General features: G+C 42.0%; 2 protein-coding genes across 2 annotated transcripts in view; one reads left to right on the top strand and one right to left on the bottom strand.

The window, feature by feature from the left end:
• LOC135377630 (nyctalopin-like) overlaps positions 1 to 2,529 on the top strand; it is a 32,713-nt gene extending 30,184 nt beyond the window's left edge. Inside the window, exon 5 of the mRNA XM_064610195.1 lies at positions 167 to 2,529. Within this exon, the coding sequence (XP_064466265.1) occupies positions 167 to 1,599 (1,433 nt within the window). The 3' untranslated portion in view covers positions 1,600 to 2,529. The remainder of the gene's footprint in view (positions 1 to 166) is intronic.
• Positions 1 to 14,631, bottom strand: part of LOC135377633 (rab3 GTPase-activating protein catalytic subunit-like) — a 93,055-nt gene that overhangs the window by 77,438 nt on the left and 986 nt on the right. The window contains exons 2-15 of the mRNA XM_064610201.1: positions 14,098 to 14,150; positions 12,687 to 12,762; positions 12,195 to 12,321; positions 12,031 to 12,121; positions 11,635 to 11,754; positions 11,013 to 11,178; positions 10,315 to 10,417; positions 10,174 to 10,252; positions 9,338 to 9,406; positions 9,200 to 9,273; positions 8,750 to 8,842; positions 7,227 to 7,420; positions 5,929 to 6,006; positions 5,458 to 5,630 (exon numbers count right to left, since the gene is read on the bottom strand). Of these exons, the coding sequence (XP_064466271.1) occupies positions 5,458 to 5,630; positions 5,929 to 6,006; positions 7,227 to 7,420; positions 8,750 to 8,842; positions 9,200 to 9,273; positions 9,338 to 9,406; positions 10,174 to 10,252; positions 10,315 to 10,417; positions 11,013 to 11,178; positions 11,635 to 11,754; positions 12,031 to 12,121; positions 12,195 to 12,321; positions 12,687 to 12,762; positions 14,098 to 14,150 (1,496 nt within the window). The remainder of the gene's footprint in view (positions 1 to 5,457; positions 5,631 to 5,928; positions 6,007 to 7,226; positions 7,421 to 8,749; positions 8,843 to 9,199; positions 9,274 to 9,337; positions 9,407 to 10,173; positions 10,253 to 10,314; positions 10,418 to 11,012; positions 11,179 to 11,634; positions 11,755 to 12,030; positions 12,122 to 12,194; positions 12,322 to 12,686; positions 12,763 to 14,097; positions 14,151 to 14,631) is intronic.

The following is a 14,631-nucleotide window of genomic DNA, read 5'->3' as shown; positions in this document are numbered from 1 at the left end:
GTGATTTTGCGCTCTAAATCAATACATCTCACGAAGTACGCATAATTGTCATTTAATTAGAAGACTGCCTCTTTGCGTCTCACTTTTGCACTTTATGTGTGTTCTTCCAGATTACTGCGCAAGATTGTGAAGATTTAAGTGACGGACCAAAAATTTTGTTTTACAGGCCCTTATCTTGAGTGTGACTGCCAGGTACGCTGGATCGCAGAGTGGATTGCTAACAAAGATCTCCAAGTGAGCAGCCGGGAAAGAAACCCTCAATTCTGTGGGAAGCCTGACCATCTCAAGCGAAAGCAGTTCTCACAGATACCACCGAGCGATTTTATATGTAACATAACAACCCCACCACCAACAGAGACCAGCACTACTACCACAACGACCACAACTGCCGTCCCAACTACTGCTGCCCAAACAACCACACAGAGCTCCAAAGAACCACTGCCCTCTTCTAGCAGAAAGGATCCAGTGGCTGTGACATTTGCACCTGAGACAACAGAGTACCCTGCTACCCAGGGATTAGCCCCAACTAGTTCACCGTCTAGCAGCGGCAAGCGATTTCGGCCTCCTAGCCCGTCCCCTCGCAGCGCAAATGACCACGTCACTAAGGTTGCTGCCAACAGTGGCAACAATGATGTGAAACTAGTGGAGGCATACAAGAAAGATTCCTCCATCGTACTAGAGTGGGAATCCAACTCGTCTCAAGGTTTTCAGGTTGTGTACCGTCTGTTTGGAGAACGAATGCTTCGTCGGGGACCAAGTGTACAAGCAGGACAAAGAAAGTATGCGATCCAGAGCTTGCCAACAAACAGGTGCCTCGTTGTCTGTATTGTGCTTATTCAGGATTCCCTTGACATCTCCATGGAGAACGTGCCCCTCATGCAATGTAAAGAGCTCAAGCTAGAGAGCTTTGTTGTTGCCCACTTAGACAAGATCATCATCGCTTCGTCAGCTGCTGTATGTGGCATCATCATCCTGGCAGTTATAATTTTTCTGTGCTGCTGGCGCAAGAAACAGTCCAAAGATCCCAATGCAAAGTCTCGCCTCCCACCACCAACTTCCATGGTGCATCCCACCATCAAAGCGCAAGACAATGAATGGGAAACTATGTCCATGTACAGCAGTAGAAGCATTCCACGTGCAAGAATGTATCACATGGACAATGTAAATGGGTCTACCAATCAAAGTTTCATAATGGATGATGCTCGATCTCACATCTCCCATCTTCCACACTTAAGTGGCAATGGTTACACATCTAAAGCTCGCTCTACAGCCGATGGCCAATCCCATCGATCATACTCCCAGATGTCCAACAAATACCGAAATGGCCTCGGCAATCCAGACATTCGTAAGTCCCAACAATCCCTCTCAGCGTTATCTGGTACGCATTCTTTTTTGGATGCCCACGCTGGAACTGAAGGGCGGCCAGTTGGGAAAAGGAAGCAGGGTGGCCGCCTTGCCTCCGCTAGTTCAATGCACTCGCTCAGTGAATATGACACTGATTGGAATGGAAGGACAGAAAACTGGAAGGACAATGAAGTTGGTATTTATGTTGGACAAAATCATGTTGCACCCGCACATGGCAAATACCACCACCGGTAATAATCGCACTGCTGGAGATGCAGTCTTTGATGTTGTGCTCATATTCATTAAATAGACCCTGCCATGTTAGAAATTAATACTTCACTGTAACATAACCCAGAGACAGGTGCAGGTTCCTTCTGCATGCACAGCATGGACAGTGAATAAGTGACCTCATTGGCTACATGCGGACAGACCAGCTGCACCAGTGACAATCAGTGGCTGTTGTATGACAGCGGACAAATGCAAATGGTGAAATGCTGATCACCCAAACAGTGCCAAAGTGCATTAGTTGCTGCCTCAATGCAGCTTTGTGAGGCACAGTGTAGCACATTGTTGGACTTGAGAATGTATGCCACAATTGCTTTTCAACTGTTGCCATTCCATGAGATGTTATCTCTACTCTAATGAACACTTTTGTGTCTATCACGTGTCGACGGGGATGTTCCCAGCACCCCAACCCCCCACAAGACTCGCAAAAAAAGGCCAAGCAAGCCCGAAGAACTAGCAGATATGGGTGTCACCCCATTTCCCGGAATTCCATCACCCCTTTGAGGTGAAAATCCTCCACAAATCCCTGCTTGTTGAGCACCTTAATGTAAAGTCAATTCAATTCCAAAGAAAATACTTCAGTTCCCATTTTCAGTGACCTGTCAGAGGATCTCACACGTTTCCCTCAAGCACAAAAAAAATTACCTTGTATCTTAGCAGTAGACCCTTTTTCAGATTACTCTTTATGATTCATCATGCATAGCACACAGAGCGTAGTGCATAGAATGACAGTGTGTGTGCACGTGCTCTGAGAGGACTTCTTTCAGGAAGCTGCAGTTGTCTCCTTAAAATCAAATGTTTATCTAAAAGTTTATGTATTTCAAAGTGACTGTACTCGAGAATAACAACACTGAGCTGTGCTTGTGGTTGAAGTGTTAATGAAATGATGGTATCAAGCAAGAGCTGAACTGTGTCAAATGACATTGCATACAATACGGCAGATTACTGTTGTAGTGCACTGCTTGTGACACTGATACGAATATCCAAAGCTTTGAAGCACAATTCCGGAAATTTTGCTGAAATTCTGATACTGACACAGAGAAATCCGAGACAAGCTTCCAGTTCAGAGACCATTAGCGTTACAACTGAGAGTGATTTAAATCGGAGCTTCTCACAGGCCTCTCTGCAACGGCCAAACAAAGACGTTTGTCACACAAGCGTGTGTTGCAAATGTTAGTAGGACTGACGCTTTTATGGCACAAGAGCAACAATGGATGTCTTGCCAACGATACTTGGTAAGTTTTGAGTTATGGCAATCGCTCTCGGTATGAAAAAACACAGTACATATTTCTTCTTGTGCCATTCTTACAAGCATAATTTGCACACTCTGAACCTCCAAGTGTAGGACAAAAGGAAGCTAGGGATAATTTACACATAGAAACCCTCTTGCAATATCAGGTGTAGCCACAGTGGTTAGCTACCTCATTTCACAAGCTTTCGCATTTTCTGCTTGTACATCCCGGATGTACACTGTGGTGGCACAGATTTTTCGGTCACGATCGTGGCGTGAGCTGGTGACGGCGACACAAGCTGCCGTCGCAAGCAGCCTGACGACGACGTACCAGTTACCTTGTGCTCTGGTGCAGTCTCAGACACTTGGCAATGCAGTCGGCAGGTTAGTCAAAGAGACAGCGTGAACTGGTTGGTATTGAATGATATTTGCACCATATGTTGTTGCGTGTTTACTCTAGCACTTGTTAGCAAATACTGATCAGACGCTGCACAAAAACCAGCCATATTTGATTTTTGATGTGACACTGGGGTGCCATGGATGTGATGTCCCTTGTGCTATTGCAGTTGAGTATGCCATTACCACTAATGACTAGCACTGACAGAGTATAACAGAGCCTCAATGTAACTCGCACAAGTGTAGACATGGCATGAAATCCACCCCTCCACCAAGGCCAATGTACATGTGTAATTAGTACACTCCGATACCTTTACTCTTTTTGAATTAAAGTTTGTAAGTTGAGTGAGTGATTATCACAATCCTTCTTCGTAAGTCGACACAGTACATGGTTAACATATGACGTTTGAATCTCGTACAGTGTGAGCTGCGATGTACCGCTTTTTAAAACGGCTGTTTAGACTTGCTTGAAACTGTTGTTAGAGCTGTAGAAACTTGTAAAAATAGCAGAAGCCCCAGCACCTCAGCATAGGCATGGGGTGCAGCAGGGGTGCCAATAGGCCACAGCCACTATTAGCAATGATGACAGAAAAATGCAAGTATTGGAATTTGTAATGAACGAGTGTCATGAAGTTCAAGTGATTCACTGAGTGCAATTTATTGTAGCACTCATTATTTTAGCACACATTTAGCGAACCTGGGAACAATTTCAACCACTAGACATGACATATACGCTCATTCGCATTCCCAACTTCCTAACATAAGCTCGAGCTTCGTCATCAAATTCACCATGTAAGGGTTTGCCCTTTGGGCTGTGCCGTGGAAGCACCAATGAATTCCCGGTGTCCTTGCAAAGCCTGAGACTTTGAGCACCCTGCCTCAGATTAGATGCCTCCATGGTAGAACCATGGTGCATATGCACCACAAAATTAAGGTGACACAAAAGAATATTCCCCAAATGTTTCTCCGTCCACTTACAACGCGAGCATTTGCGTGGCTATGTGCTGACCATACACCGATTTGTGGTGCAGACTCATGTATATGGTGTCTCTGAAGAAAGTTCACATCTTGTGCATGTAGCTGCGGTATTGTGCCTATGGTAAGAATAGCAATGGCTTCGTCGTTGTATTTTTCAACTGCAGCACTGAGCTTCTGAAGGTAAGCAAAGCTGGCCGAAAGAAAGGTCCCCTTATCTTGCTCAGAATAAAGGATGCGTTCATTAGGTAACACCATTAAACACATTATTAAAAAGTGCAATAAACTACTGTGAAGTGTACACTATCTCATTTAAGTGGATGACAAAATCAGCCTGCAGTTGTGGAATATGAAGTCGGAAACATGAAGCCTACATTTATATTCAATAACGGCCCCAGATATGCCATCGCACACTGCAGGCATCACCACATTACAAAGCAGGTCACTCATCCATAACGCATATGGGACTTCATGCTTTTGGCCGCTGAAGCCACGGTTACACTTCTGAATGTAAACTTTCTACATGATGCAAAGTAAATCTGAGGTTGGAACATACAAAGGGACAAACACAACACAAGCCTCAAGTTGCCCGGAAACATAACAGTCGAGATATGGCAGTCATCGAAAAAGCCAGACAGTAGAGGGATTTGAACCCTGCATCCCTCGATTGCCGGTCAGGCACCTTGACCAATTTGACCACGCTGGCATTCGCTTTCCGGACATTCCTGGGGCCTCATTTGACTGACAAGAAACACATTCACTAACTCTCCCTGGCTTTTTCGACGACTGCCAGATTTGAACTGTTCTGCCCCCAGGCAACTTGTGCTGTGCTTGTCCCTTTGTATGTTCCAGCCTCAGAACAATTACTTTCCATCATGTTCACCAAATGCTGCGCCTCGTACTTGTGTCGTATGTATGTGTGTGTGTGAAAGGAAAACTGTAGGAGAGAGTGTGAGAGTGAATGCATGCATGCGGAAAGCAAATGCCAGCGTGGTGAAATTGGTCAAGGAGCTCGACCCGTAATCGAGAGATACATGGTTCAAATCCCGCCGCTGTCTCGCTTTCTCAACGACTGCCATATTTCAGCAAACTTCCGAAATTTTTCTGCTCATTCCAGGCGCACAGTTGATAACCTAGTCAATGACCTGAGCGTTGTTCTTGTATGTTGAGACAGCTAATGGCAATTTATGAAAAACAGGGAATTTTTCATGCAAATCTGCACTCACCTTGGAAGCATGTAGTTGTTGTCCCAGCTGTGCCGGATTTCTGAAATAACTTTCATCCAAAGTTGTTCGACTGCTTGCAAGTCTCCCCATTTGTAATAGACATAAGAGACAGCGAGAGCAAGTCGCCATACTAGGCTTCCTGGATGTGTTGTCTTCATGGTACATAAGCTTTCCTGAAAATCACAAGTATAGCTCTTCTTCTTGTACATGCATAGCAGATCAAAGAATCACCAACACAGGACAGTAGTCCAACACAAAAGAGTGTTTGGATATCAAGTAATACTAGTGCAAAAGTTCTGATAATAATGAGGGGCAAATGATATCACAGTGACGCTTCTACCATAGAGGCCCATATAAAATACATGAATAATGCCTGTGTGGAGAAAGGGGTGGGTACATTCTCCCCTTCTGTGTGCATAGTGGAGCCAATGATTCCACAAGCTTTGTGAAAAGCAAAGCATTCAGGCTTACCTTTAGTTCTTGGAGTTTTGTGTTGGTGCTTGTACTTTCCATGGAAGTGCCTTCATCCAAGCCGTCATCAAACAAGGCCTGCAACAAAGTGAGTGGGTACTCCTGTAGGTAATCCACAACAAGATGGATTACCAATGCAGGTAGGATACATGATACATACTTTTAGGATGCATCATTCAACAACAAAATTTCCCTCAGCAACAACAAAAACTTCTTCACAGGAGGTGAGACAACAATTTTGTAATAATTCTGTGTGAACCGTATGAACAGTAGCGTCGGGTCTAAGGCAGGGTTGCCACCTTTCGCCATGTAAAATACTGGCAAAAGAGAGAGGAGGATGAGCAGAGGATCAAGGGAAGTAGATAAATTTCAGAGAGAGAGAGAGTGAAAGATAAGTGCATCAGGAGAGAAGGCACTCATTCAGGAGCGTACACCGAAACATACTGACACTGCTTCTTCTGTTTGGCCTGTTGGTGTTACGGCATGCATTTAAAAACCAGACTTGCAATCAGGGGAAGTGTTACTACTACCACAGCGGAGCTGTACTGGTTCCAAATTGCTACGAGGGGCTCAAAAAATTTGCCGAAGCTTCTCCATGAAACACCACTTGTGCCGAAGTACTGGCAAAACACTGCCGGTGCTGCCTTTGTACATTGTTTTGTTTGTAATGTGCTGGTGCTGCCTTTCAACTAGTAGCCGGCAGGAGTGATACATAACTAGCCGAGCCGGTTGAATGCCCGCTGTGTGGCAACCTAGTCTAAGGCCCCTAAAATCTCCATTTTCCAGTGGCACTTTTACATTCATCTGTGAATACTACTAAATAGCTGCATTTAATAACAGATGCACTGTTAGTACAAAAGGTAGCAACATCAAGGTCATCTGTTTCCTTTAAGTGAGTGATGCTCATCCTGGATCACATGCACATAGTATTTGCTGAAAGAATGGCAAATGATGCAGAAATAATGATAATTTTGGATTCACCTTGCAAGACTATGCACGCATGGATGTAGAAATAAGGCATGTTCTGGTATAAAAGTAGCTTGATAGCAGATAATTCTGCCTTATAACAAAGCATGCTACGTTCTCAATACTCTTCAGTTGTGCATCTATGGCGAAAAGGCGGCGATCAGTCACGGTAATGTGATGGGCGTAAATAACGCATTTGCCTGACTTTGTGCACATATGAAGCACTATTTCTCAACATACTTCGAACGTAGTTTCGAACTTTTCTGTAGGCTAGAAAATTATTTCATCAATAGATAAAACATGTTTCAAAAGCTGCTTTAATATCGACTAACCTTGTCTTTAAACTGGTTGTCATCTAAACTCAGGAAGATGTAGCCCATAATCTTCATAAAGACATCATTTCCAAGTATACTCAGCTGAGTTTCCTGCATATTCTCTGATGTAGGACGGAGTGACACACCTAACGACACGGGTAAGGAAGTTTGTGGAGCCATCCTGTCGAGTACATCACGATAGTTTGCCTGAGCTGCAAGAGAAATTTCATTTCGGTGATCCACGTGCACATTAGAGCTGAGGTTATAAATTTTCAATGTGTATTATGGGACAAATCTGGCATATGTATATCTGTGCTTATCTTCTGAATCAATTTATCTACTGTAAAAGTAGTAATTTTCGCGCAGACCGACTTCTGTCCGAGGATCGAAGTTCGCGATAGTCTTTTTTCCGTGACTTTAAAATTATGCAAAATATTGTTAGCAATAACAGTAAAGAATAGAAAAATCGTAATTTGCAACAGATGAGTTTCACTAAGCCAAACTGACCCACTCAAAGCAACTTATTGCTATTTTAGTACGAATTTCATCATCCCATCGTCATTCTCAACCTGACAATGTATGCCTGATCATCAACGTGAAGTTCACAAAAGAAGGGTCTCTTTCCACGTGGGCATTACAGATGCACAGACAATTGCCATTTTATCTGTCGAAGCGTCAGACATCCAGCATTCCAAGCCAGATAAGCTCCGCACTACAACCGCATAGAACATATTCTCCGTGAAATATTCCGCAAATATTCCACCTACCAAATTATTAAGACCATGAAATTAACTGCTTTTACAGATCTACTTAGGTATGCTTGCCAAGATGCTTTTAGTTGAAATCTCCTGATTTACCTTGCAAAACATCGCCCCCCACATATTTGCATTTGGATCAAGAAAGGTCAACATAGCCATGGCACGTCCTAAGTGTAAAGGCTAGTCTGTAGCATATAACCACCAGAATGTAAGACTGTCCACAGCTGCTTTTAAGATACGTATGCGGTACAGATGAAACTCCATAGCAACTTGGTCAAGTGTGACACCATTTTGGAAGAGATTACAAAATATATTTCATATATATTCTAAATATTCTATATTCTACAGGGCAGCCCATAAAAAGAGGTAAGCTTTACCCTTTCTGCACTGGTTGGGAACTGAGGGAAAAACAATACTGGTTTTGCATATGTCTATTTTACATTGGCATAAACACACACAATCAGCACTTTTCTATTAAAACTGAATTAATGAAAAGTTCAGCAGCACATGTGCATCAACTTTTTCAGTTTAAAACAAGAACGTAGCACCTTAATTACATTTCTGGACAGGCTGTGTTAGAGTGAATTCCACGCAATGCGCTGAAAATGATGCACAGCAAGGAATGCTATCTGTTCACACACATGGTCCGATAGCATGATTTATCAAAGGGATACAAGACAACATTTATGTTCTTGTTTTGTGAGACGCACTATGCTTCTATGCACTTCTGTTTGTATACAAAAAAAAAAGAAATATGAGATACAGAAACACTCAGTATTGTACCTGAGACTTCATCTTCTGTAAATACATTCTTGAAGGCTGGATTCAATGAGCTCTTTTTATCACACAGCTGAAGAAAGTTTTGAAGATACTCCTCTGAAATATGTGAAAAGAGGGATTGAAAGGTAAGCTTTCTCTACGAGCAACATCAAAGGCACACTAGGAAAAGAAATATAGTCTATTTGCTATCTTCTCTAGCACCTAGTACACATTGCTTCTATCAGTACATATGCACTACTTGCAACTTCTTTCATACATTACTCCCAGTAAATCACTGCAGCAAAAATGCACGTGTAACAAGTAAACATTGAAAAGCATAGCACATACATTGTAAAAACTGCTTGTAACAATTTTGACACTAATTAACATCATGAATGTTGTAAAACTGTTTGAGTACCTACTGAACAACCACACTGAAACAAAGTTCTAGTGCATAACAACCAACATACTCACCCATGAGACATTGAGGGTTCTCATTCCAACGCATTCGTACCAACCACTTCGGTGCATTTGTTGGACGAAGATCACTGCAACCCAAAAATATGGAGCTGTTTTCTAGCAGTGTCTCATATTAAAAGCCAATTTGCTCACCTGTGAACATCGCTGTCAATAATAACGTCTTCAGGGAGAGATGGCCATGTCACTGAAAGCTGCATTTCCCTGAAGGAATCATCACCAATATAGTGTTAACATTATATAGTAGTAATCTTAGTAACAGTCTTGTTGTACATCTTTGTCATACAGTCAGACGTACTAGATGCCACTCAACCCCACAAGTGACAAAAATAACACATATGCTTTTATACTGAGACACAATGAACGTGGAATAAACAATTTGAAAAACAAGATCCATAGTACTAGCTGGTGCCAATGAAGCACAGGAAGACAAACAGTTGCATATTACGATTAAAGAGGGTGCACGCCTCAATTGTGTTTGTCTCTGTGAATCCTGACCAGCAACCATAGGTTGTAGGTTTAAGTCCCACTGCCGGTACCTTTTTACAAACTGCCATCCTTTAATCATACAAAAAAAAAAGCAGACACATGCACAACACGACGCCGTCAATCAATACAAATTAATTGTTACCAAGTTTTATGCAAAAGGTGTCATCAGCAGTTCTTGTTACCTTTGTAACTCCTTTATACAAAGAGGTGGGGTCACGTAGAGTAGTATTTATGCAGTTTTGGCTCACAGTTACACAAAGCTGGCCACTCTGAGCGCAAATCATACTTGTATGTCACCATGCACCTAACTTATTATTTGGTACACACATCTAAGCACAGGAGGTGAGTCTACAGTGCGTGCGGTCTCTATCACCCCTGCAAACACTGCCTTCTTACTGAGAGAAAAAAAACTAGTCGCATCAATCGCTTTCCTCGGCCCCGACGTAGCGTATGCAGTACTACATGTGCCATGGTACACTTACGATATTGGATCTTCAAGTGCACCAAAAGGTATCTTTTGCAGATTGAATGACTCTGCATCATCCAGCTCTTCTGTCACATCTGCATTTATATTAGCACCATTCAGGAAAGATTAAATAGTAAAATTACATTACATTACTCACCTGGTGGTAACTGAGGCCATGCATATGGAGACCACTCATTAATAATGTATGTAAAGCGAATGGTTATGTCTACTGGTGGCAAGGCTACCTGCGACGAGTATGACTAGAAAGATGCGAAACAAAAGATATAGCCCAACATAACGAACATATCGTTGCATGTGGTTACGGCAAATGCAACAAGAATTATTCACTGGTAACCTTACACACAACTGTAGAAAGATACAGGGTGGGTACCCTAAAATGTCAGTCACATTTTCGTGGGTGACGTGATACCTTGTTGACGGACAGACTTCCGCTGCCTCAGAGCATGGGCATTCCGAGGATTTTTTCAAGGGGGGGGGAAGCGTGCACCCCCCTCACCACCTCTTTTAACAAAATAAATATGACCACACAAACTTTCTGCCTCCATCCATCGGACAGCGCATAGGAAATGCACGAAGACGAAAGTTTCCGTAGTTATATTTATTTTGTTACACGGCGCATGGCAACCACAATTTTTTCGTATGTTTCTCTGGCACAAATTATTTACTGTGTGGTAGCGGAAGCCTGTCTGTCAAGTGGATATAGTGTCACACACGAAAATGTGACTGACCTTTTAGAGCACCCACCCTGTACATAAGCACATCTGCAGTTCGTAAAGTATCATTAAATGAACAAGCCATTCTGAACTACCTACATACCTATGTTTTGCCACTCACCAGTTTTGTTTTGAACAGGGAGAGCAGGCCTGATAAAGTGCCGCACATAGGTGGAATGTGAACAATATGAACCATGTCAAAGTAAGTTGTCACACCTCCTCCAATACAGACACCAAAGCATAGCCTCTCCTGCAGGTGATGTATTTGCACAAATGCAGGTAGGGTACTGGAACCAGGAAAGAACGATGCTAAATACAGGTTTCTGTTTGTGTGCAGTGTCTCACATAACTTATTATACTTGGTTACTTTTGCTGAAAAATGGTGATCTAATGCCTTGACACTTTTGTGGTGAAGCAACTTCGGAGCCAAGTAATTTTTTGCCATCTTATAGCTTCTTTAAGGCTCCATTCATTTTCAAAATTTGCAGAAATATCTTTTTCTTTCCTTTTTTTTTATTACGGCGCGAAGCAACTGTGGCTACGAATGGCGTAAAGACATGGACACATGGAGAGGATAGCAGGAAGGAGTGAGAGACGGGGGGGGGGGGGGGACACACATTTGTGTTTATCTGTGACCAAACTCAAAAGTCTCAATTTTCGCACATTCCTGCATTTTTCCGCAACAAATGAAATCCTACAATCCCTGGTTACGAATTACATTATTGAATAAGAGCACAACGCACCATTTTGAGTTACTCAATGCCAAGCAGACTGAACTGAGTAGCAATTTTGCTCTATCTTCTGTACCAACAATTTGATCGTCAGGGTTAGGTGTTATCACTAAGAAGTCACGGATGCCATACCTGTAAGAAAAGAACAACACAAAGGTAAGACCAGTGCTGGGAACTATGCCACATCTAAGTTCTGTTGATAACACACCGATTCCCATTGCATTCGAGTTGCAATTCTTTTCCAGAATTTTGTTTGAAATGTAAACTGAATAATTTTAGACCTCAGGGAGCCAACATGTGACACGGAAAACCGTTTGTTAAAACATGTAGGACCTTTACTGCCTCATTCCTTCCCTTATCGTTCCTGCCCTCAAAATCTCGAGTTCAACATGCTGTAATGAAGCTTACCAACGGACGAGGTAGTGTGCACGTGGGGGAAAATCATTCCCAAAGGTTACCATATCTTCCAGTGCAAATGGAGGTAGATCATCGGAGGAACCTTGTACGCAAAACGTTGTCCAAAATTTAGATAAACGCAGAAATGACAGTTGAAGTCATATTTCCTTGCTCACCTTCAATGGACATGTTGTCATCATGTTTTACAGCAGAAGCTAAGTAATGTCGCGTTATCGTGAAACCAAATCGTGCAAAACTTATGTCTTCAGATGACATTTCCCAAGTGCCATTTGCAAGTTCGCTCTGCAGGAAATGAAAGCTACTGAATTTATACACTTCAAAGCAGACATCACCGATTCCAAGATATGTAAAGCACACACATCCATTATACAGTCATAAATAAAACCCGTAGCTTCACGGTGGGCACACACAGTACGGGAATATTTTCCAGTTACTCCCAGTGTACAAATTACGATTAAATTATAAGTAGTATTATACTGTCCAAACACAATCATAGATTAACACACATTGCATGCATAAGCTGCTGCTGCATTACGCTCGGGCTGATGGTGACATTGCAGCCTATGGTGTATTAATGAGGATGTGGCATCAAGACAAAGCCATATTTCACCCAACAGTGATATCTTGGTGCATTTTGTGTGACATACCTCATTTAGAGGACTAACGGGCTTTAATGAAGTCAGCTTCCATTCATGTATCACAGCCTCAATTGAAGCCACAAATCTAAAACAGAACACATGATCAAAGGTTAGAAAAATAAGGTAAATTCAGTCAATCTAGTGCAACATGTTTCAGTCCTGAAACATAAGCATTGGTAGTACCTTATGAAAGAATTTCCATGGGCACCATGCAACTATTTCCCAGCAAGGGTCAAAACGAGAAGAAAGATTGCCAATGCTATTCCTCAGCTTTGTCACCTATTCTTTAATGCATTGTACAAATAGGAAGTGATGTCAGACAAAGTGCGTGCCCATGCCAGTATCACGTTTTTGAGCCTTTCACTGCTTCTCATTGTAGTGAGTGACATCAGGATCAGGATCAGGATCAGGATCAGGGTGGTAATGCACCGGCTTTGGTCTCTCTTTCCATTTCTCCTTTCAACAGCATGACATGATCGTGCAATGCAAATGCTACAATTTTTCCTCGGCTGCCTATGCAAGCAGACATTATGTTACTGCGCTGTTGTAATGCAGCGTGATGATAGTGAACTGGGCCTTTCAGGTCCACTCATACACACCAGTGGTTTCTCCAGTGGCAGCGACTCCTACTAAATACAAGGGTACTCCACTATCTGAACCCCGCAGAGAAAAGTTGTCACAAATGTGCAAAAAACAATTCCATGTACATTGTCTTTGTCTTTCACAACCGGATCGCATGTACAGTATAATAGAATACATTCACACATGCAGATTTGGTTGGGATGAACAAAATTAACCTCTGCAAATTTATTAGGTCTACAGTGACAATAGTCTTCACGTACACAATCCACACACAGACACACCTGCATAACATTCCTCTATGATGTAAGGATTTCTTTGGAAAAGTAATTCACTGTTATTACCAAAATCGGTTATCCAACAATTATTTTACCAAAAATTTAATAACCATAAACAGAAATTAAGAGCACCAATCTTATACTGACATTGGTTACACCAGGCATGAATAAATATTGAAATTTCTCAGATCTTTTTCAAAGTAACAAGTCAGAAAAATGTTGGTTGTACAAATTCACATTATTTATGAAAAAAAAGTTTTTACAAAAGATATTTCAGTATAGTTTGCTTTTGCAATCATGCCCAAAGCCATACATGAACGTTACAGTAACAGAGCACAGCATCTACAGCATACAAGTGAAAAGTAGCACTGTAGCCAGAACCGATACAATGAGGCAATGTGCAAGAACACAGCAAGGGGGCTGTAAGAAACTGCAGAAAGCCCAGCGAAGGGCACTTCATTATAGCAAAGTAGCAACTTGCAGTAACACCAGCTTGGCCCCACACAAACCTCGTGCCAGTCATGTGCAGCATTCTGTGTGGATCTAAAATGGCATGTGCTTACCTCTCCCAGTCTGTCGATGTGGTAAAGTCAGTGATATCATACAGATCAGGATCCTATAATGAAAATATAAAAGATTTTATTTATTTATTTGATAATACATTAAATGCCCTTGGAGGGCATTACATAACGGAGGGAAGACATGTCACTGAGTCGTGAATCAAAACAAGAATATATTGTTGTACAGTATGGACCTTTATAGAAACATAGTACAGTAGAAACAACAACAAAGAAAATGTGCTTATTTACAAACAGTACGATACGATAATGAAGAAAATTCACTTTTTCACAAGAAGAGAAAAAGAAATTAGCACTCGATATTGAAATATGTTACAGTGTCACGAATTGTAATAGCATTAATTATCCAGGATATGTTTAGCTGTCTTGAATTCTTGTTGGTCATAAATTATAGCAATTGGAGACTATTCCTGTGCTTGGGAATTTGGCATCCGAGAGAGTTAAGAACTAATTGTGATAGCTGCATGTAACCAGGCTTTATTGCCATGGTCAAATCATGGGGAGATAAACGATGCTGTC

Source organism: Ornithodoros turicata, chromosome 1 (assembly GCF_037126465.1).
Source record: "Ornithodoros turicata isolate Travis chromosome 1, ASM3712646v1, whole genome shotgun sequence".
NCBI lineage: Eukaryota > Metazoa > Arthropoda > Arachnida > Ixodida > Argasidae > Ornithodoros > Ornithodoros turicata.
This window is presented reverse-complemented; position numbering and strand designations above follow the sequence as displayed.